Genomic DNA, 22,079 nt, shown 5'->3' with positions numbered 1-22,079 from the left:
TTTTACAGCACACTGCGTTCAAGTGAACATTGACTAAGTCACATTAAATAGAAGATAAAAACCTATTTTCCAACAATAGTCTTTAAATTAAAAAAAAGTTGGCTCTGTTTCAAAGAGCTTTGGCCCCCTCTAGTGTCTCCTGCTGCTTCAAACTCATCCTACTTTGAAGTCAGAAAAGGATTTAGGAGTCATCATTCCAGATGATGTTTTCATCCATCCATTTTCTTTACACCCTTGTCCCTCAGTGGGGTCGGGAGGGTTGCTGGTGCTCATCTCCAGCTAACGTTCCGGACGAGAGGCAGGGTCACCCTGGACAGGTCGCCAGTCTGTCACAGGGCAACACAGACACACAGGACAAACAACCATGCACACACACCTAGGGGCAATTTGGAGAGGCCAATTAACCTGACAGTCATGTTTTTGGCTTTGGAAGGAAACCGGAATACCCAGAGAAAACCCACACAGGCACAGGGAGAACATGCAAACTCCATGCAGAAAGACCGGGGCTGGGAATTGAACCCAGAACCTTCTTGCTGCAAGGCAACAGCTCTACCAACTGCGCCACTGTGCAGCCAGATGTTTTCATTAAACGTAAATGTACATTTGGCATTGCAAACATCAATTCAATTAAGCATTTTAACCAACCAAAATAAGTAAAAAAAAAAAAGTTTCCTCCCCTTTAATGTTTGTTGTGATATAGCATTAACTTTTCTTGGAAAACTGCAGAATTGCGTCTTGGATCTGAATTGTAAAACGAAAAACAAAAAACAAAAAAATTAAGAGCATATACATCACAAACTTTTCTGGAGTAATTTTTGGTAAACTTCTTAAATAATTAGCTTTGTATTATGTGGTATAAGTGATCTGAAGCACCTGGAAAAAAGACAAATAAGGAGCACAGCAGTACAAGAAATATATTTATGGGTGCTTTTGCAGAAAAAGAAACTTACAAAGCAGATGAATATTCTAGTTTGAATTCAAACTACTGAGTGGACAACAGAAAGTAGTCCTTTTCAATGTGAAGATTTTTTTTTAAAACACCCAAACTTAGCACTAACAGACATCCCCACTGATTTACAATACATGCTAGTTATTCAAAATACTACATCAAGAGTCTGATTTAATACAAAGCTGATGTCAGTTGAAAAGCAAGCAGAAAATCAAAGAATAGGATCTGAACAAATAAATAAAAACATCAATTCTGGAATTCTGTACAAAGCGATTCAGATTTTCAATGTACAAAACATTTCTAAAAAAAAAATGTCCGTAGCTTAGATGGCTGTTACAAATACGCTTCTTGGAGCAAGTCCTTGTCATCAGTATACAACAGGTCCACAGCAGTGCTCAAACATAGGCGCTTCTGTTTGTGATGTCTGCAGAGGAGGTTTTTCAGTCCTGTAAGTGGTTAGTGTTTCTGGTTTCAACATATAAAAACACATTCAGCAAAATGTTTGAATCCAGGCTTTCAAAATGCTAAGTTTTTTTTCCTTCCTGTTTTTCCCAAATCAATGTCAAGACTTGCTTTTGAATCTAATCAAGGTTTACGCAACAATCGTTTCCGAGTCCTCTCTGAAATTTCACATTTTATCACCCTGCCAGTGGCTAGACAGAGAAAAGGCCGCGTTTGCTGCTGTAGTTTCTTCACCGCCCTGAATTTTCTGAACCAGCATCAAACTGAGACAATGGGCTTCATGCAAGAACTTCTCCTGAGTGAGATTCACCAGGTTGATATTAACTGAGAATTTACAGCTACATAAAAGGAAAGAAACTATACAATCCACCAGCTCCATGGAAAAACATAAGAACTAAAGTGGATAGTGTCAATTACAGCTCCAGCTGGTTACGTTACACATTTTAGCCATCACACGCAGAAACTGCCCGCTCAGTGGAGAGTCTCATAACCAGGACTGGAACAGCATCCATGGATTGCGTCAGTTTATTTCATGATCATTTCAAAGCAGTTGTTGCAGGGCCTTGAGAGGAAAAGCGAAAGTGCTGCCGATGTGTGATTTAGGCTGTAAAAGGTGAGCAGGCAGGAGGCAGGTGTCAAAGTAACAGTTATGTGAGTGCCGGGATTCTGGTTTCCCCTGAAGGTCGTCGTTGTAACAAGATGAGTGTAACTTACGGTGTTTGGTAGCCTGTTGATGTATTCCCAGATACGATACCAACCGTCTAATCCAACTGTCCCGCTTTTATTAAGGCGCTGATGTTTGATTCCTGTTTGAACTGGCAGCAAAGAAAAATTGAGAATCATATTGGTGATGTTGAACTGTTCCTATGGTGACGCCGCTTCTTGTTTTTATTAACTGAATTTAATGGCTAAGGAACAGCTGGGGTTCCTTAGTCCCACTGTGCAGACAAAGACAGGGAAATTATGGGGGCATCAAAATTAGAAATGTGTGAAAAGCTTTTGAATAAATTCCTTTTATTCCAACGGCATAATCTAAAAACTGAACAATTTTAAAAGAAATTCAACTTTATTATTGTTTCAGGAGTGTTTTTTTTTTTTACTCTGCTCTCTGGGAATGGTGGCAAAACATATGGGGATTCTTATACTGGTATCGACTAAAACACTTGGGCCCTTGTTACAGCTCAAATTAATAATCACAAGTTTTTATAAACTAAGATCAACCTAAAAAAGAATGATTAAAATATTCTTTAGCTACTTATTTTGCAGGGAGTTTCTGCAGTGTAAATTACATTCTTAATGTGTACTGTTTTTATGCAAATGGTACTGTGTTTTTTTATGCAAATTTTGTGTTTTTAGAACATCTTTAATGTGTTGCTATAATAAAACATGAATTTAATTAAATACTTTTTACACATCTTTACAAGCAGGGGAGCAAGTAAACAAAATTGTTTACCCTTTACAGCAGACCAAAACCAATAGAAGTTACTGTTTGCCATGTTTCACCATCTGATCCAAATGTTTCTGCTACACTTGATGCAGATTTTGCACTTCCGTCTGGAAACGGCAACTTCTTAATCAAATATTGGGAATGAAAAAAGTCATAAATGTTTTGTGGAAAGCTTTAAAACATTCTTGCATGAGGTCCATTGTCATGCATGGACTTTATGTTTAGAGGTATGCTCCTTTCCAAGGACACATTATACTGACAATAGTAATAATAAAGCCCCCCCCAGGCACTGTAATGGCACTTTAAATACTACTGCCTGCTACTTTTAGTCCTATTGTAGTTTCACTATCAGATTCAATCAATTAAAAAATGACCTGATGAGTGTTTGAGCCAATAAAATACATTTCAATTTGCAGCCCTTTTCTGGTTGAACATGGCCTGTTGGTTGTAGAACAGATGCACTGAGGGGTCATGTGCTCAGTGCTGCTAATTTCCACCTTACAGAAGAGAATCAGCAGCGCACGGACAATAAGATACGACTCGTGTTGGTTCATCTTTAAACACCTAAAGTCAATGAGGCAGGATGTGGTGTTCCGCACACGTCTGCCCTTACTTTATAAAGAGCAGAGCTAAACATTAGGGCGGCTCAACAACATATGAGGGCGTGTGAAAACATTCATTTGCCTTAGCTAAACGGTTCACACTGGCTAAAATTGGAGCTGACGGACTGGACGATCGAGCCTTCGAAGCTCTCAGTCTTCTGACTCCGAGACAGACCCTTTTGGCACGGCTCCATGGTGACGGCCACGCCCACGCCGCTTCGCCCCGATGTCATGTGGGTGACCTCCGACCAGCTGTCTGTCTCTGGGTCATAGCTCTCCACACTGTCCAGGAAAGTGTTGCCGTCGTAGCCTCCTGTAAAGATGATGTTGGTGTTTTAGTTTGAGTTTATTACAAAATGGTTTAAGACTCTAGTGTGTAATACTTTAGACCAAAACACTTTTCTTTTTTTTTTTACTTTTTCCAATGTTTTCACCTAACAACCACAAGTTTAATCTATTTTATTGTGACTTTAGCTGTGGCATTCATTCATATTATTCTCCCTTTACTCCAAATTTAAGGACGCACCATATTAAGTGTAATCAGGTGCGTCCTTAATTTTGGAGGATTGGTTCAGTAAAATTAAATTGGCAGATCGCCTTAATGCACTGTGAAACACGGTGATGACCGGATCATGCCGCAGGGAAGCTTCTCTTTTGCCAGGACAGCAAAGATGGTCACAGTTTATTGTAAGCCTGATGGAGCTCAACAATTGCCCTACAAAGATTGTCTACAAATATACCCACCTCTCTCCAGATTAAAAGAATATTTATTTATTTCTTTTTGCTTCTACTTCACAGTTACGCACTACTTTCTTAAGGCTATATTGTAATATCCAACAACGTTATGGATGATTCTGTTAAAGTTTTTCTCACATTTTAAGGAGTCACGGTCCATGTAAACAAAATTTTTAAAATATCAAAAATGATAATTATTGCCTCTACAATGTTATTTCTATAATATGCTCCAAGCTGATATTAATTTTTGGTCACGCCTCAACTCACCTAACACATAAATACGTCCATGTAAAGCAGTGACTCCCAGCGCACTGCGCCTGTGCCTCATGGAGGCGGCAGAGCTCCACGTATCCGTTTCCACGTCGTGGCGCTCCACTGTGTTCAGCTGGTTGGTGCCGTCGTATCCACCCATCACAAAAATTTGATTACCCAGCGCACACACACCTAAAAGAGAAAAAGAAAAAGATAGTTTCTTATCAATTTAAATTACATTATTTAAAAATATAAACAGTCAAATAGTGTTGTTTATACTTCACTTTTATATGAAAGGTAAATCATCTCAACGTACTGCATGTTAAAATCTGTTTTTTAAAGGTATAAGTTCAGTAGATAACTTGTGGATTCTAGAGGTGTGCCGATCAATCGGTCACCGATCATAATCGGCCGATTTTCGTGAAAAAGTACATGATTAGTGACCGGCGATCATTGGCTTTTGTTGCTGATACCGATCACCTGCATCTCATTTCGCAGCCTGCCTGTGCAGCTGGTCTCCCTTTTCCTCACAGCAACAAATCCTAAGCGATGTGAAACTATATCGCACTAAGTGAATGGGGAAGTTTGCATGTTGCGGCTGAAAATTGAAGCAGGTCAAAATGCATCAACACAACAAAGTTAATACGACATAAAACAATGCCATACTTGACGGGAGTTTGGCTACACCGAGGCTCACTGCAGTAAAAAAGACATGGAGGATCAGATATCAGGTAAAGCAGCGCACAGCTACAAACACTCACCCGGATTATTAGCATGACGGTCAGAAAGCTAAACAAATAACCCGCAAAATTATTTAAGTCTTCGAGCTGCGATGTAAGACGCTGGTTCTGCTCTCGCTGTTGAACCGCTGCTACGCGCTACAGGTAGTAATATTTCACAGACGGAGCGCCGCTTCTGCTCCACCTGGTAGTGACTCTCACACCGAACCTCTGCTTAAAGCTGCAGCATCTAACCAAAAAAAAAATACATTTTACATACATATTAAAACTTTCGCTGTCCTAACATGAGACATAATCTCTGAAAAAATAATCAATCTCCTCTTTGTTCTGCATAATTACTCCACTCAGTCAGAAACAGCCACTCAGAAATAGCAGTAATCAGCTAGCCACCATGCTATCAGGAAGTTTTTATTCAGTAACTCTGGATTGTTTATTGTAATGGAACCTGTATTTCCCTTTGAATGTTTTATACTTGAATTTTTTTGGCAATGTTGAGAGGTTTTATTTTAGCTCTTTGCATTATTAAACCTCTTCAGAGCCTTCATATGTTTTCAGTCTGTTAAAGATAGTATTACCGATAGCAGTACAATTTGCAGAATGCCTGTTTTGTTTAGTTTTCTTCTTGAAAAAAGTTATTAAAAACAAGTTTTTGTCTAAATTAAGGTGAATTCATGGTTCCTTTTTCCACATAATGTAACCGGTAGTGTTTATGATAAAAAAAATAAAATAATTATGTGATCGGTATCGGCAGGAAAAAACTTGATCGGCACATCTCTAGGGGATTCTTCATGAAACTCAAAAGTGATGCTAGGCCAAGTAGGAATGGACACAGCCAGTTTCCACTGCTCAAAGCAGAGCACAAAGCAGAGGTGACACTGAACTGGACTGACTTCAAACTAAAAATACATTTCAAGAAGGAACTTAGTCTGACAGGAAAGTTTAATGTCCTGCATCACCAGCCTCATTCTGGTCTGAATCAAACACCCCACTCATGTTCATGTTCATAGACCAAAGGTGCTGGACGGGCAGATGTTTCTAGACTTTAAAAACAAAGTGGGGAAAATTGCACAACCAGTTGAGTAGCTTTCCAGACTCTCAGTTCACAGAGTTTATCGTTACAAAGCAGTTTTTTCCCTCCTCCTCCTCCTCCTCCTCCTTCCTTACCAGCTCCAGACCGCACAGTGTTCATGGGGGCCATGGTCCTCCACTCGTCCTTCTCTGGGTAGTAGCACTCACAGGAGCTGAGCCGGTTTGCGCCGTCGAAACCCCCGACGGCGTAAAGCAGTCGGTTGATTACGGCGACACCCACACCAATACGCCGCGTTAACATTGGGGCCACCAGCTGCCACTGGTCCCGCTCCGGATCATACCTGTGAACAGATGACTGTTTGGTGTTGCCGTTGTAACTCGGGCAAACTGTTTGTGCACTGAGACTTCTGAGAAGCCACAAAAAGTAAACATACTTTATTTCAGTAAACTATTGAAATTCCAGTGCAATTTTTATATATAGTTTTCTGCTCATTCTCAGAAATGAGCTCAAAATTCTAAGACGTAATTATTCTTTCCTCCTAACAATTTAATGTAAAGAATGAAGATGAAGCAGAATGTGTATCTTTTTTGGCACATATTCCTTTCCCCCAACACTGGCAGTGCAATGAACATGTTTGTTCTGCAAATGTCACTACCTAGCAATTAACACAGGTTGGGCGTGTTCCTCTTTCAAAGAAATACTGGCTTGCTGTGAATTATGTCTGGATTATTGCCAGAGTTTGGATCTATTTCATCCTTAAACGCAGCTATATTTGAAATCCACTGTTGAATATTTAACTTAACAAGGTTAAAGATTGTACCACATGTCCATGGCTGCTTCTGGGTCACATTCCAGCTAAAATAACTACAACAAACACTTACTGTGAGACAAAACTGAGTTAAATGTTTGAGTTCTGTTTTGGCCATAATGTATCATTCACAAACTGAACTATTGTTCATGAGAGAAGCAGAAATAAATTTAGGAACAAAAGTGCCTTGTAGATCTAGTCATGCACATGAATTTTTTTATACCACATCAAGTTACAACCACAGACTTTTTTTCTTTTTTGTTGGGATTTTATGTGATAGACCAGCAAAAAATATATGCACACTTTTTGCAAATTACAAAACGTATATACTTTGTTGTAAACTATTCCATTATAGCTCTGGCTCTGTGTTTACACTGTCTTGCTTATAGGTAAGTTATAATAAATGTATTATTGTGAAGAACTGACTAATCTACAATCATAGATATCGGATAGTTTTAGTACCATACATTTGAGAACTCTACTCCTGTAATGCATTCAGTGATACTTGTTGTTTAATGAAACTTTAAAGTTTCCAGCGGTGAAGAGGTGGTAAATGTATTAGGAAACAACTTAGTTATTGCTATGTTGAGGGAACAGCCAAAAAGCAATGTTTTCAATAAAATCTTTCCAGCAGCTGGACAGTCAACTTGCTGTTTGATTATTTAATGGAAAATATATCGTTAATGTGACATTCACCAAAATTATGGCATGTCACATGTATTCCTAATATGACGCAGCCCTACGCTGCAGCTTTTAGCAGGTTGCCTTTCATGACTGCTCTGTTTATTCAGCACCATGTAACATTCTTTTCTATTTAATAATTACATGATACTCTATGTTCCTCTGTCATATAAAATTCCCATAAATAAACACGAGTGTGTAACTGTAATCTGTAATGTGACACTGTGTGAAAATGCTCAGGCGAGTAATTTTGAAAGGCTTTTTATCAAAAGGCTGGAGTAATGTCTGCAGGACAGGATTTTGGCTGGGTTTTTCTGGCTCTGGTAATGTAATCTCAGTGCAGATGTTTTGCCTCAAGCGAAGAAATTGAGAAAAACAACATTACTCTTTTTTTTTTTCTTTTTAAATAATGTGTCAACTTGCAAAATACTGCATTAAAGAATATTCGTAACAACACTATTCAGTGTTGCAGAAGTAAGACATATAAATAGCCTTGAGCAAATAAAAAAAGATTACAGGAAGTGAAACATCACCAGAAAAATTCCAGGAAGTTTCTTTTACTTACGGTTAGTATGTATGCGGACTACATACCAAAAACATAAGTCCATGCTATAAATATCAGCTTCTGGGCAGAAGCAATCCACAGAAACTCAAACATAATGACATTAAATCCCATTGGGTCAAGAAGCTTCACATCAAAACACACTTGTAAAGCAAATTGCACCTGTTGGTATCAACTTCAATTGGCCAAATTCAGTTTACTCACCTTTCCACGCTGTTGTGATGGATGCACCCATGTGAACCGCCAACCGCATAAATCATGCCATCGATGACACCGACCCCAATTCGGTTCCTTGGAACGCTCATTGGTGCACACGGGTGCCAGCAGTTGTTCATAGGGTTGTAGCAGTCCAACGCGTTGGAGTCCATGTTCCCGTCAGGTGCGTTGTTTCTGCCGCCGACGGCGTAGAAGAGTCCACTGATGACGCAGGCTGCCAGCCCACTGCGGGGAACCTGCAGGTCGGCCAGCCTCAGCCAGGCACCTGTACAGGGGTTGTAGGCCTCCAGGTAGCTCAGAGACTGGCGGAAATATCCCCCTGCGGTGTAGATGAGCTGCGGTACCTTGGGAGTTCGGCAAGGGACGGCTTTGGTGGGTTTGTGGAGTGTGAGGTCCTGGAAGATCTGAGCCAAGTAGTCTTTACACTGAGGGTCCCAGTCCAAAGACTGGAGCTGCGCCTGCAGGAAGTTGGGAGTGAGGGAATGGCAGCGGACAGCCTGGAGTAAGGCCTGGACGTACGGTCGCCGGTTCTCCTGGTCGTAGCGCACCCAGGCCACGCACGCCTGGAAGACCTCGGACTCGCAGCGCACGTTGAGCTCATCGCGGCTGATGAGGTTGACCAGCTGGCACTGGGACAAGTTGAAAAACTCCTCCTGGGTTGCAACCTGGGAGAGGAAGTGGAAATACATTATTTTTGTCATACCAGTGCTTGCAGGAATGTCTTTGTAATTTAAGTACTGACTTGATGAAGTATTCTTTCATGACACCTCATTGCCTTTGGCAAATCAGACACAAAGCAATGCAAAGATCGCTGAAACATGAGCTGCATCTCTGAACAAACACCAAGACTGTTTTCACACCCGATAGTCCGGTAGACTTAGTTCGAGTGGGAGCCATGTTTGACGAACCCGAAACAAAACACCCTCGCCTGTGGTGGCGCTGCACCAAGAACCACTGAAGAAAACGTCACAAAAACCTCCGAACAAGAAACTGACGCAACTTCCTTCTTCACAAAATGTAAACAAAAAAGGAGTATTGGCAGATTTTAGCAGTTGTAGAATTTCCCTTTGGTAAAAGACCACGAGCCATTTCACCCTCTAGTTTTAAGACTCTCGCATTTGTTTTTGTTCTATTTGCCCAAAATGCTGTGCGCCACAGTTTGCTTAGTGCTTTTGGAGTGGTCTTCGATCCACATAAGCATTCGAACCGCACCAGAGTTCACTTAAACTGAACTTAGACTTAAGTTTGTAGGTGGACCAGAGTTGGCTCTTTTAGGTCTGCGTCACAGTTTGACTCCAAACGAGTTGAACTTTCTAGGAAAATGATCTAGTGTTTGATTAAAGCAGAGTCAACAGGTCTGGTGTAAATGCAGCTTAAAGTGCATTCTTATTTCCTTTATTTCCAAGCGTAAACAGATCTTTTGCAGTAAGTGGTGCTCCAACCTCAAGTAAACCCTGTTAGGAAAAAATCATGACTCACTGCGTTCTCAGAACATGCAGGTGTGCAGGCACTCAAACAGAAACTATCGACAAACTGAAAGCTGTACGAACTTGTTTACCACCCAGCACTTCCACCGCTTCAGTACGAAGCTTATCCTAAGTAGAGGTATTAAACTTTAACTTCAGCAGTTCTTCATTTCATCTATGTTTCAGTTCCGAAAGGGAACCTCCTTGGTTTTGTTTCTGAAATATGGCCGTACCTGGCTGAAGTTCATGTAGATGTATTCTCTGGCCTTCTGGTGGAGCTCCGTGCAACTGATCTGCTCAGCAAAGCTGGCGATGCCGATGGCGTTGCTGGGGTCGAGCTGCTGGACGAGGAAGTCGCAGCAGGCCTTGACCACACTGTCTATCTGATACATGACGGCACCGTTCATCACATGGATGACGCACTTCTCCCCCACAGAGATGCTGGCAGTGTAGGCAAACTCAATCAATCGGTCCATAACCTGAGCGGGAAGTGGGGTAGGGTTAGGGTCAAAGAAGGGGAAAAAAAAATTAAAAACAAAGCTGCTTAAATTTTTTAATTTCTGCCAATGGGGAACAGAGATTAGCTTTGATGAGTCACACATAGTGCCCTTGTTTGTATGTGAGCCATCACATGTACAGTGCCTCGAAAAAAACTATTCTCACCCACTGAACTCTGCAACCATAAACTTCTAATATTTTTATTTGGATTCCTTTTGTGACAGCCCCACACAAATAGTGTGGAAATGTGATTCAGAAGAAAATTGATACATGTTTTTATTTGTGGTGGGAGTTGATTAAAAGTTCAGAGTTAATTTCAGGGTCTGTAAATAATAATTGCAATAAGATTCTAATAGAAACCTATGTGTTCAACAAAATAAGCAATGTTTTCAATTAAAAAAAAGTTTTATTTATTGAATAAATAGATATACAAGTTCAACAACAAAAATATTTATTGCTTTTAAATTTGTTGTATAGGTTAATGGGTAAAAATGTTGTTATGACCATGCAGCTTTCCAGTAATTTCTTTGAAAATACACTTCTTTTGAAATGCGGAAATTGACATTAGCGTTGGGGACGTCAGTGCTTGCTGCAACATGTTTTGCATTGAGATTGTATTTCAAGTTCAAGCAAGGGCGTAGGAACGAGTCTGTCATTGGGGGGGACGCATATCGGAAACCTGACAGATCAGTAACTAGCTTGAGCAGAAATATCAAACAATTATGCCATCAACACATCAGTAATGCGTTACTCTAATCTGACCCTTGTTTCAGTAACACGTATTCCAACATGTTACTATTTACAATCCAATAATCAGATTAAAATTATGCATAGTATAATGACCATAATTCAAGGATGAACGCTCACTTTAGCATTTGCCTCACAACTAGCAAGCTACACACCCTGGTAGCAAACACAGGCTAACAGATTCTGATATATTTAATTGGTCAAAATGCATTGATATAAATTGACTGGTAATTGAACAGGTTCTACCCATTTCTAAAACCAAAGTAGAAAACAGCTCATAAAATAGGACTTGGCAGTTTTAAACTCAATACAGCAGTATGAACAACAAAAATAAAATCCAAAAAACAGGTTTAGTTCTTCTTGAACAACTCTCTACATCAGTGCAACAGTTTGATCTACAAAATAAATAAAAATGATACTTTTCGCGTCTAACAGACACCTTAGCTCCTCACTGTTAACTCAGTCTCACTTTCCAGCCCTGCATTCAGTAACTTACCAAACATGAGCCATAAAAAACACTGAGGCAAAAAGTCTAAATGTTTATTTTCCCTGTCATTTTCAGCCGCAAACATTTAACTAAAATATCTACAGATATGCGTTTCTGTCTCTGCCTTCCTCTGACTCTCTGCAGCCTGATGTTCCTGAATGGATTCATATATTTACGACAGACACTACAGTAATGTAAATGTAAATATAAAAAGTATGTTTTTATCATACAGAATGAGAATTTAAACAACTTAATTTTCAGACGCATACATTATTACACATCTCAACTCTATTTACTGTGTAGCAAAAATTTTCACTAATTTATTTTTAAACCTCTCCTCAAGCACTTTTCTTATTGTCTCCTAACCATTACCCTTATAGTTTGGAAATAATGAAAAAAATATTGAAACGTTGAAAGGAATCAACCTGACATCAGCCTTCACCTGTTCTCCTTTCTGGTTTTATTGTAATCAATATAATTTTTATATCTTCACACTCTGAAACTCCACCTGGCTCTCCTATGTCTTCCCTGATCTGCTCCTCTAATAAAATTGTTTATTTAAAAATTAAAAACAGTTAATACATATTTCAATAAACTAAATGAAGATCTCACCAGAGCTTCTTCACCTTTCTTCAACGTCATTCTAGCACTGCTGTTCTCCTAAATACCTAAATAATATAATACAATACAATATAAATACATGTTAAGTGGCTAGTATGATCAGGTGTTGCTCACTTTAAATAATAAAAAGGCTCATTTCGCTGCTGTTTCAGTCTCATTCATTGTGACTAGACTAGCTAACTTTTAAACAAAGTTAGCAGTAAAATTTTGGACATGTGACTATTCCAGACTTAAAACGGCTAAACAAAAAAGATTTAGTTCTATGTATGAAAGTTAACTGACAACAAGACGTTAGTTTCTCTGACTCCGTCTGCTGCTGCCTTTACTCTGAGCCTTTCAGAGGGGGGAGGGGGAGGAAGCGTCCTCTTGAATGCGCTGTTGTGCGCCTTCAAAATAAAAGCACGCGAGTGGAAGATTTTTAAATTCTTCCCAACTGCGGTGAAATTATTGGGGGGGAGGACAAATGTGGCTCTCTCCAATATTGGGAGGGGTGAGGGGGGGGGGGGGTACATGTTCCCGCCGCTTCCTACCCTATGGGTTTGAGTAGCTTCTGCGGTAAGCCAATTAATTTTAGCACAACAGTAGTCTTTTCCAGTGTCCTATCAGATTGGGTTTATTTTAAGCACAAATGAATTTGTTTTTGGGCCAGAAAATAAGTTTTGTGTTTGTGGATGCTGCTTGTGTGTCAGATTTAAGGGTGACTAGAAACATGTGGATACAAAAGTTCTGTCTGCAACCTTTGTATGGAAAAATAAATAAATAAAAAAAGCCATTAATTGCATTAAAACTTGTGCATGTCCATCCATCCATCCATCCATCCATCCATCCATCCATCCATCCATCCATCCATCCATCCATCCATCCATCCATTTTCTTTACACCTTCGTCCCTTGGTGGGGTCGGGAGGGTTGCTGGTGCCTATCTCCAGCTAACGTTCCGGGCGACAGGCGGGGTCACCCTGGACAGGTTGCCAGTCTGTTGCAGAAACTTGTGTATGTAATTTTCCAAATTATTAAGTTAAAGTATCAGCCCTAGTTTTATATTTTTACAAATAAAAGTGTTGAACAGTGCATCATGCAACTCACAGTAATCAGATACCCGTAAATAAACTCAAGAGTAACCTATTTCTTTTAGACCTCTGCTGGGTGGTAAATAGAGTAATTAGATCTCAGTACAAATCCAGCTGTTCTGGGTTTAAACAGCCTTGTGAAGACCAAGTAAAAGAGCAAAAACTGATCTGTTAACAGATGTTTTCCACAGAAGAACAGGCAAATATTTCCACCTACAGAGATGCAAAACTGGCACAGACATACCCCAAAGACCTGCTACTGTAGCTGTAGTGAAAGATGGTTCTCCAAAGGATTGGTGTATGATGGCTGAATACAAATGCACTCTGCACTTTTAAGATTTTTAATTGTAAAAAGCATTGAAATCATTTTGCTCAAAACTATTTACTACTTTGCATTGGTCTATCACATAAAGTACACTGAGGTTTGTGGACCTTATGTGACAAAATGAGGAAAAGTTCAAGTGGTTTTATGACTCATTCAGATAAGACTTATGCAATGCTAACTAAGCATACTTCTAGGTGAAACAAAAGCTGACTTTTTACTTTTTAGCTTCTATGTTTACCACATTTGATCAGACTTACATTCTTTCTATAGAATAACCTCTGTGTGACACACAGTTTTACCATCTGATGTCATCTGTAGATCAATCAAGAGAGACAATTCACATGCAATTCACCTCAGAGTCAAACCAACTAAGTGGGATAGTTGATGTGCTTTTACCACAGCATTCATCATAAAACCCCAATGTTGCTACTGTAAATGTGACCGGTTAATGCTAAAACAGAGAGCAGTGTTATTAAACTCTGGCTTACTCTGGGATGAATCCCTTCAATGGGGACCAGCTCCATGCCGCACTCCTTCAGGCCGTTGGTGAACATGGCGCGGAAGACGGGCGACGACGAGGCCAGCACCACCTTGTGAGCCACGAAGTCCACCGCCTCCAGGTCCTTGTAGTGCACGCGCAGGGTGACGTCGCACAGCTGCTTCTCCAGGCGCAGCTCGTTCATGATGGCGAAGGCGGCCGAGGTGTGGCTCTCCAATGTGTAGCTGAAGACGCTGTGACCGTTGCGCGTGGATGGAGTCACCAGCGCCTTGCATTCTGTCAGGCACTCTGTCATTTCCTGTCTTCCCACTCTGCTCCACCGTAAACCTCTCTCTCATGAACTGCGGTCGACGTGATGCGGCATCCCTGCACCTCATGCAGACACGGGTAAAAATAAAGGAAGGATTTAAAAGGCAGGGGGCGAGATGGCGACGACAGAAAACGGGACCAGATTTGCCTGATTTTCTCTTGTTTCCCCCAGAGAAAAGTCTTTCAATTGTTCATTAAGTCATCACGATATTTGGATCCAAGTTTTTCCTCGGTGCTAGATATGGGGTTATGCAGAGCTCAAACATGGTAAAAGTTTTTCAAATGAAGAATTCTTCTGGTAACTTTGCAGATAACTTGGTACTATGACTCAGAGTGATCCCGTTCAGTTCAACTGTTAGTTTTGGCTGCACCGATGCTTTTCTTTCCACTTCTCACTGAGCTCATTATAAACTTCTTAGTCATTCCTTAAAGGCAAAAAAAAGGAGGTGGCAGCCCACTTTCAAAGGGAAAAATATATATACAATATATATAAAAAACAAGATATTAACACTTGGCTGAGAGAAGACGAGGCAGATATTGAGATTAGGCAGTTAGAAGGTTGTTGACCCTGAACAGCAACAAATGGGTCAGATGCCAAATGTGTTACACGTGTCACTTGGTGTCCCTTGGACCCGAGTGGGGACAGCTGACAGCGCTGCTTTTCCTTGGAGTTGCCAACTCTGGAATTCAACTGAGAAGAGAAGAAGACGAGATTTAAACTGATGAGTGGAGAATTTCTAATTCATTCATATGAAAAAAATTGGACAAGTGTGACATGCTTTCAAATCCAGCCCCGTTAACTGTGACACCCAAAAGAAAATGAAGACAAACAGTTGCCTTTAGAGATCACCTAATTGATAATGTCACTTTAAATCCAGCTGTTCTCTAAGGGGCTTCGTCGCATGGCTATGTTATAAAACTGTAAACCTAATTCCACTTTATAATGAGTGAAAAGACGTGAAAAATTATGTTCATAGCAATTTACTATTCACTCTGACTGTGCTTGACATATTTTTACCTACTTTGTGACGAGCTATCACATCAAGTGTCAGTAAACTAAACATGACAAAATCAGGAAAGATTCAAAGATTTAGGATGATATTTCTGTGACAAACTTTGTGTAAACACAGACCTTAATTCATAATTAATAAGTCTGTCCTAAAACAATCACAAAGTTTATAAATAACTGGATTCACCCACTGACTCAAGCACCAACACAACAATAAAAAAAAAGAAAAGAAAAACATTAATTGGAAACAAAACCATCCAGCTGTGATAATCAGGGCTATGACTGCAAACAGAGTATGAGGGGGAAGAGGGGAGTCCTGCACGGGTTAAACTGGGCTTGAGTCCAGCTGGTCAGCATGACTCGATTTTTACTCTGTCCTGTGACCCGTCTATCTGGGGCTGAGACAGAAGGAACGTTTCGCACAAAAACACAACCACAATGATGTCTGAAAGGACGTTTAACAACCCCAACAAAGCTTAATTCACACACTGTAACAATATGGTAGTGGTTTTACCCTGCTGATTGGTTGGGTGGAAAACGTTGGGTGAAATCAGCTTTAAACGTGAATGAAAAATGAAATGCGTGGAAGTTAACAGGCGAGGGTTTGAGCTGTGAAGAGATTAATTTAAATAATCGCCACTGTGATTCTAACTTCTTCCTTTCAGAACAGGACCTGCATGCAATAGTGAACTAACAGTAACAGTCTGGTGATCGCTGAAAAGGAAGAATCAAAGCAACAATGAGGCAGTGAGAGTTCAGTTACACAACACGGCTACGTTGCATACAGGCACCCATAAGCTGCATGTCTATGCACTTATCACAGATCAGCTCGTTTTCTCTGAGCAGCTTGTGCTGTCAACAATTAATGACATGCGGCAAGGTCAACGCAGGGTCTGTCATAAGTTAGTCAGCCAGTTAGTCCGCTGTAATATGAAGCGTGTTGTGATTCAGATTTACCGCAGAGCTTTTCCCCCTGCAAAGTTCTGAGTAAAACATTTTCAGAGCAGAACATATTGCTCAACTCCTGCTGCCTCGCTCTGTCTCCCTGTGTGCAATTCACAAAAACTTCTGAATGACAAATGGGCTTCTCATGCATGACCCTGGATCTGCTGACAATCTCTCATGCTTTACTAATAGTTTCACAAGGGAAAAGTACAAGCTACAAATATTTTACCTCAGTTTTACTAAGAGAAAATTAGTCTTATCAGAACAATCCAATTAGAGTGAAGCAAGCAGAGAATTTTTAAAGTTTAATATGCAAAGTCTCCATTTGCAGTTTCAGACAGGCTTGATGAACAAATCAATCTCCAACTTTAACAGGTTAGAAATTTTGATCACTGTTAAGCCTAACACAATAAGCAATTGTTTTTCTCGAGTGTCTCTTCCAATGAGAGACTGGACAACAAAGTGCTTCGACCTGGTGAACTGGTCTCAATTATTTTTAAGGCCAATTTTGACTTAAGAATCCACTTAATATGTTATTTCAGGCGTTTTCTTTATTTATTTTGGATATTTAAAATGTCCTCCAGTTCCAGTGTAAAAATGATCTGTGAGAGTGCGTATTTGTCTTATTACGTTACTTGAAATTGGACTCAAAACAGCAACATTGTTAACTTAACCTGATAACTTCTGGGAAAATTTATTGTCTAACAAAATGCGTTATTGTGACAGGCTTAATATATCTGCATAAATAAAAGGTCTTCTCCAACACAATGTAAACAGAGTTGACAGCAGGAGGCAACATCAGTGACCCAGACGAGCTGTGAACTAAAAGCCATAAAAGCACTTCAGCGCTTGAGCTGCGAAATGCTGAAGCATGGTGGTGCTGGCAGCATCATGCTGTGGGGTTTATTTACATCAGCAGGAACCAGGATGTTGGTCAGAGCTGATCGGAAGCTGGATGATACTAAACACAAAGCAACCCTGTTACACTCTTGGAGACTAGATTAAAGCATTTTGTTCCGTAGGAATGACAGAGTCAAAGTCCATAACTAAATGTGTTTTGATCATAAGTTTCAACTTTGACCCCATAGACCCTGCAAAGCTGAATCAAACGAGTGCATTTCAGCAGGAAACGACCCACCACCTGGGTTTCTCTTGAGCTTATAGTGACGAGTCGAAAGAGAAACAAACGCACACGACTGAGCATTGTATAACCCACAGAAGAGCGTCCCCGCTCAGTGACTCATCGTGAAGTTCTCCCCGAGCCAACAGTGGAACTGGATGTACCAAAACATGACCCAGAAGTGGAGCTAGTCCTTACATAAGCCCGAACGGAATTAGATTTCCGCGCCATCTACCTGCCCTCCTTCACACAGATCGCCGTTCACCCCCGCTTCGCTCCTGGCACTGAAAAAGGTCACCATCTCCTGGTTTGTTTTCACCAAATATCACAGGGAGCTGGCGTGGAAAACCCGAAACAGGCGCGACACAGTCGGCGGGGAGTTTGTAAGGGACGCCAGTGTCGCGATAAAACGCGACATCACGGACAATAAATTAAAGAAAATGGGAAATAGAGCTGACAGCAGGACCCTAATAATAGACGGCTGTAAGGCGACAACAGCCGCACAAACATGCTAACAAAACCATGCCTCAAACTATTTATGCTACGAACCACCTGCTCGTTTATCAAAGCGGTCCATAAAAGTATCAACTGTCACTGAGACGATATATTTCTCAGAAAGAAAGGAAACTCACGGAGTCTGGCTCAATTCCTCCATCATGGTACCGATATGTGGCCACATAGGAAGGAGGAGGGGTGGGGAAGCTGTAACTCACCGTGACTAAGCATTGTGCCGAGCCTCCCGTGGGCCTTCATAATAAAAGCTTCCCCCAGCGCGCGAGGACCGCCTCCGTTAACGTGTAAAGGAGAGCGAGCGCGTCACGACCCCGGGGGCTTTTATTGTGAAGGAATTCTCAGAATGACGGAAAAGCAAGCCAGAACTATAAGCAGTGCCAAGACATGCAGCCCATTCAACTTTACTGTTCAATGTAAAATAAACTCCGCAGTACAGAGATTTGGGAGTTGATGGAATCCCATCCAGTTGTAGAAAACACACAGTTATTGGTTGATTCAAGAAAATTAACAATGAAAAACAAATTTATATAGCAAATTTATAGCAAAGCAAACTCTGCAGTTCTAACAAGAAATTAATTGCGCCAATAACCCAACTAAACAATATTTTAAATAAATATCTAATTCCATAACACACACACTGCTTCTGTTATGTAAGAATTGTTTACCTCAAACTTGCCTCTCAGGTGTTTTTCTTCACAGTAAATATGTTTGTGAACATCTCCCACACAGTGCCGCAGCATGAAAGAAGCCAGCTTGCCCCAGGCTGGTGCTGACGCGTCTGTTTGTCCCTCTTTCAAAATATATAATCTAGTTCAGGTCAATAAGGTCTCGTGGAGCAACATTTCCTTTTCAAGCAATAGGTGGCGCCAAAGCTTAACATTTAGAGTTTATAGGTCCGACGAGTTGCTGCTCTAACATGAGGTGTGTCACGTTAGATGTCTCAGTGAACTAAGCATGTGTCCCTTGTCAACACTGACAAATGACCTACGGCTTTTACCGACCAACGCAGTTTATTGTATGATTTCAACAGCAGGAAGGAAGTCCTGACTGCTTGACCTCTATCAGCAGACCTTTTCCGGTGGATACAGTCAACATCTGGGAGAACATCTGCGCTGGTGCAAATCATATCAAAACAAAGGTGCTTCATTGTAACAGAGCCAAGTTTCTAGACAACAATGTCTTTAGGTCACAACACATGGGGAAAACTGCAGGGTCTTGCAAATCTATGTATGTCTTAATGTAGCTTAATTCTGTTGAGCTCAGTTTGATTTAAAAGCCCCTTTATTAATCGCACAGGGAAATTTAATGTACCAAGTAAGTTTCTTCAGAGTCGCTACAGATTGTGATAAGATAACTCTTTTAACAGAAACGATATTCTAGAGATCTGAATGAGTCGTCTCTTCCTGAAAACACCTTGTAGCTGTCTTGTGAAAAGGATTTTAGGGGTTGTCCATTATGATCCTAATTTCATAAAGCAGCCTTTTTTTGCACAATCATCTCCTGAGGCTGCAGTGCAGCCCCAAAAACAGAACCAGCCTTCTTTATGAGCTTGTTCATATTTCCAATTTACTGTCTCTGTTGCTGCAAAGTCTACTGAGGACAGAAGAAATCCCACTCTCCTCAGTAGACTTAAACAAGAAATGCAGTTTCACTGCACCTGTTTGTATAATCATTTATTTCATTTTGTTCACGTTGAACACGAAATGACAGCTTCTGCACTATGCCATGTCATGTTGCAACCTCAAACTTTAATGTCATAAACAAACAAAAAGTAGGGAATCATTTTGATGTGAGAGGGAAGCTATTTTTTGTAATTTTACAGTCTGGGGAAGGACTGAATTCATTTAGATTCATCAGAGGATAGAGAGTAGGAGGAAGTTCAAACCATCTCTTTGACCACAAAAAGGAATGTGAAATTTTTGGCAAACAAAGTGGATGTTGTGGACCATCTGGAGATTAGTGTGCAAAGAAAGATTCGTCATAAAATGAAGATCATCACGGACAGCCCTGAGCATCCTCTTTATCATACAACAACACTGCAAATCTACAACAAATCTTCAATGTCTTACCCCTAAATAAATATCCTTGCAACCATCTGCCCTAAAAAATCATCTAATTTGTAAAGAAAGCCCACCTGTTTGTATGAAAAGTGCTGTTCTATGAAGGTTTTACGGGTTTGTTAGAGATCCCTTCTTGCAGGACTTTGTTCATGTCAACAGACCAAATGTTTAAGTTAAAGTTATTTGGTTTTTGTCAAGTGAATTTTACATTTACTTTGTGACTGATCTGTGGAAACACTGAACAATAAAAACACTTCCTTCTTATATGAAACCTAAAAATTGGAAAGATTCACTCATTTCACATTCTCCCAAATGCGTGAAACGTGTGGTAACCTTTATAGGTGAAATGCCAGATACAAAGGATTTTCAATGCATCAAGAGGTAAATTTCTACTATAGCGTTTTCTTCATCACAAATGTAGAAATTACTGACATTAATGTAAGGTGATAGTAAATTTTACCCATGTTTTTTTTCCAAGAAAAAGCAGAATATCAAAGTTTGCGTGTTCACTGTTTCATAAGAGAAGTGTTGCATTGTGTTCAAGCCAGTCTGAGACCAGCAGACCTTGGTGTGTGCTGCCCAATGTCATTAACAGATGTGAGACGGGGGGCCGACTTCCTGTGGTACTTACAACTTCAGTCACTCGAGACAAAATACACCCAGCCTCATTTAGATCTGTTACAGAGAAAGATAATAAATCACAAACTCTTTGGCATCGCTTAAAATGCATTTTTATTATTATTTCTTTTATGAAAAGAAAGGTTATGTTGGATTTAGACTGTTACAAAAAAGGTATAATTTATAGTACAGATGTTACAAAAATGTGTTCTGAAACCCAGAAAGTCCACCACACAGATCTCAGTATAAAAAAAAAGTAACATTCATCATTCAAGCTACAAAAGTGGTTTTCAGGCTGGTTTTATTCTAAAAACGCGTACCTCACATTAGAAGCAGAAATGTTCCAGGCGAACAGTAAAATAAGGGATCTGAGAGTGAATATGTCCACACCCTAAATAATTAAACGAGCACACACTTTTGTCAAATAAAGTTCTGACGCACCTGATTAAAAAAATAAACCATTTACAGATCATTATGTGCTCACTCACCAGCCAGCTGATTCAGGTTCAGTCATGGTTAAGCTGTCAGCATGTTGCAACAGAAAAAAAAGCAATAACATTTTTACAAGTGCACACTAGTCATAGCACAGGTGTGTTGACATTTTGCCATGTTCATTTCTCTTTTTCTTTCAGTGTAGCAGTTGAACTACGGGTGACGGGGTGATCTTTTACAAGAATAGGACACCCACCCAAAGACCACTTATTTCTCCATCAAACTTTAGCACTCAGTCATTTCAAAATGTTGTGTGGGGGTTTTTTGGTTTGCACCTTTCCTCCCTCAATAAGACCACAACGTTCTCCACTGCATTGTGTTGTTGTGTCACTGAGAAGTGAGAAACCTCTTTCTTGTTATCTCTCAGACTTCTCTTAACTCTTAATGCCACACAGACAGGCAATTGTTTGCAAAAGAATCTTATCTGAGCAAAATTGATGCGCCTCGGGTTTCCGAGCCAGCGGAAACCCGAGCATCAGCAAAAGCAGGCATCATAGACTGCAAGTGCTATCTTAAAAAGTCCTTAAGAATTCAAACACAGAAAATAATACAAGTTTTATTTTATAACTGTTTTATAATCTTTGGTATGTGTAGGCTATCAATTTGACCAAACCTCTTTTTACTAGTGAAAGAGGAGGTGTTAAACTCCAAGAACTATATCCATGGACATATTTAACATGGTTTATAGTTAGTTAGTTAATTTAATTTACTCAATCCATCTTCAACCACACTTTAACATTGCGTAGACAGAAGGAAATGTTGTCTTTTCAGTCTTTTAAGCTAAATTCTGCTTGGAGGACAAAGTCTTAATGTCTTC

The 22,079-nt window shown here is 40.1% G+C and overlaps 1 protein-coding gene across 3 annotated transcripts; it reads right to left on the bottom strand.

The window, feature by feature from the left end:
* Positions 1-904: 904 nt before the first annotated feature.
* On the bottom strand, positions 905-18,863 carry keap1b (kelch-like ECH-associated protein 1b). Of its 3 annotated transcripts, none has more exons than XM_008415319.3 (7): positions 18,758-18,863; positions 14,186-15,196; positions 10,184-10,429; positions 8,473-9,149; positions 6,352-6,557; positions 4,463-4,639; positions 905-3,773 (listed from the first exon to the last, which is right to left on the bottom strand). In XM_008415319.3, exons 2-7 carry the CDS (start codon positions 14,489-14,491, stop codon positions 3,544-3,546), a joined length of 1,842 nt encoding a protein of 613 aa, XP_008413541.1. In that variant the 5' UTR covers positions 14,492-15,196; positions 18,758-18,863; the 3' UTR covers positions 905-3,543. The 3 variants fall into 3 exon arrangements, with proteins under 3 accessions (XP_008413541.1, XP_008413531.1, XP_008413558.1); XM_008415309.2 differs by lacking the exon at positions 18,758-18,863 and adding an exon at positions 18,212-18,339; XM_008415336.3 differs by lacking the exon at positions 18,758-18,863 and adding an exon at positions 17,815-18,181.
* Between the last annotated feature and the right edge of the window lie 3,216 nt (positions 18,864-22,079).

The sequence above is a fragment of the Poecilia reticulata genome, chromosome 1 (assembly GCF_904066995.2).
Source record: "Poecilia reticulata chromosome 1, P_reticulata-male-v2, whole genome shotgun sequence".
Classification (NCBI taxonomy): Eukaryota; Metazoa; Chordata; class Actinopteri; order Cyprinodontiformes; family Poeciliidae; genus Poecilia; species Poecilia reticulata.
This window is presented reverse-complemented; position numbering and strand designations above follow the sequence as displayed.

Bases quoted from the DNA above. Each gene is read 5' to 3' on its own strand.
- keap1b (XM_008415319.3), bottom strand. From the start codon at position 14,491: ATGACAGAGTGCCTGACAGAATGCAAGGCGCTGGTGACTCCATCCACG. The intron at 6,558-8,472 runs GTGAGTAAACTG...ATCTGTTCACAG, and splicing joins CATCACAACAGCGTGGAAAG to GTATGATCCGGAGCGGGACC. The intron at 3,774-4,462 runs GTGAGTTGAGGC...TCATCTTTACAG, and splicing joins TGGACGTATTTATGTGTTAG to GAGGCTACGACGGCAACACT.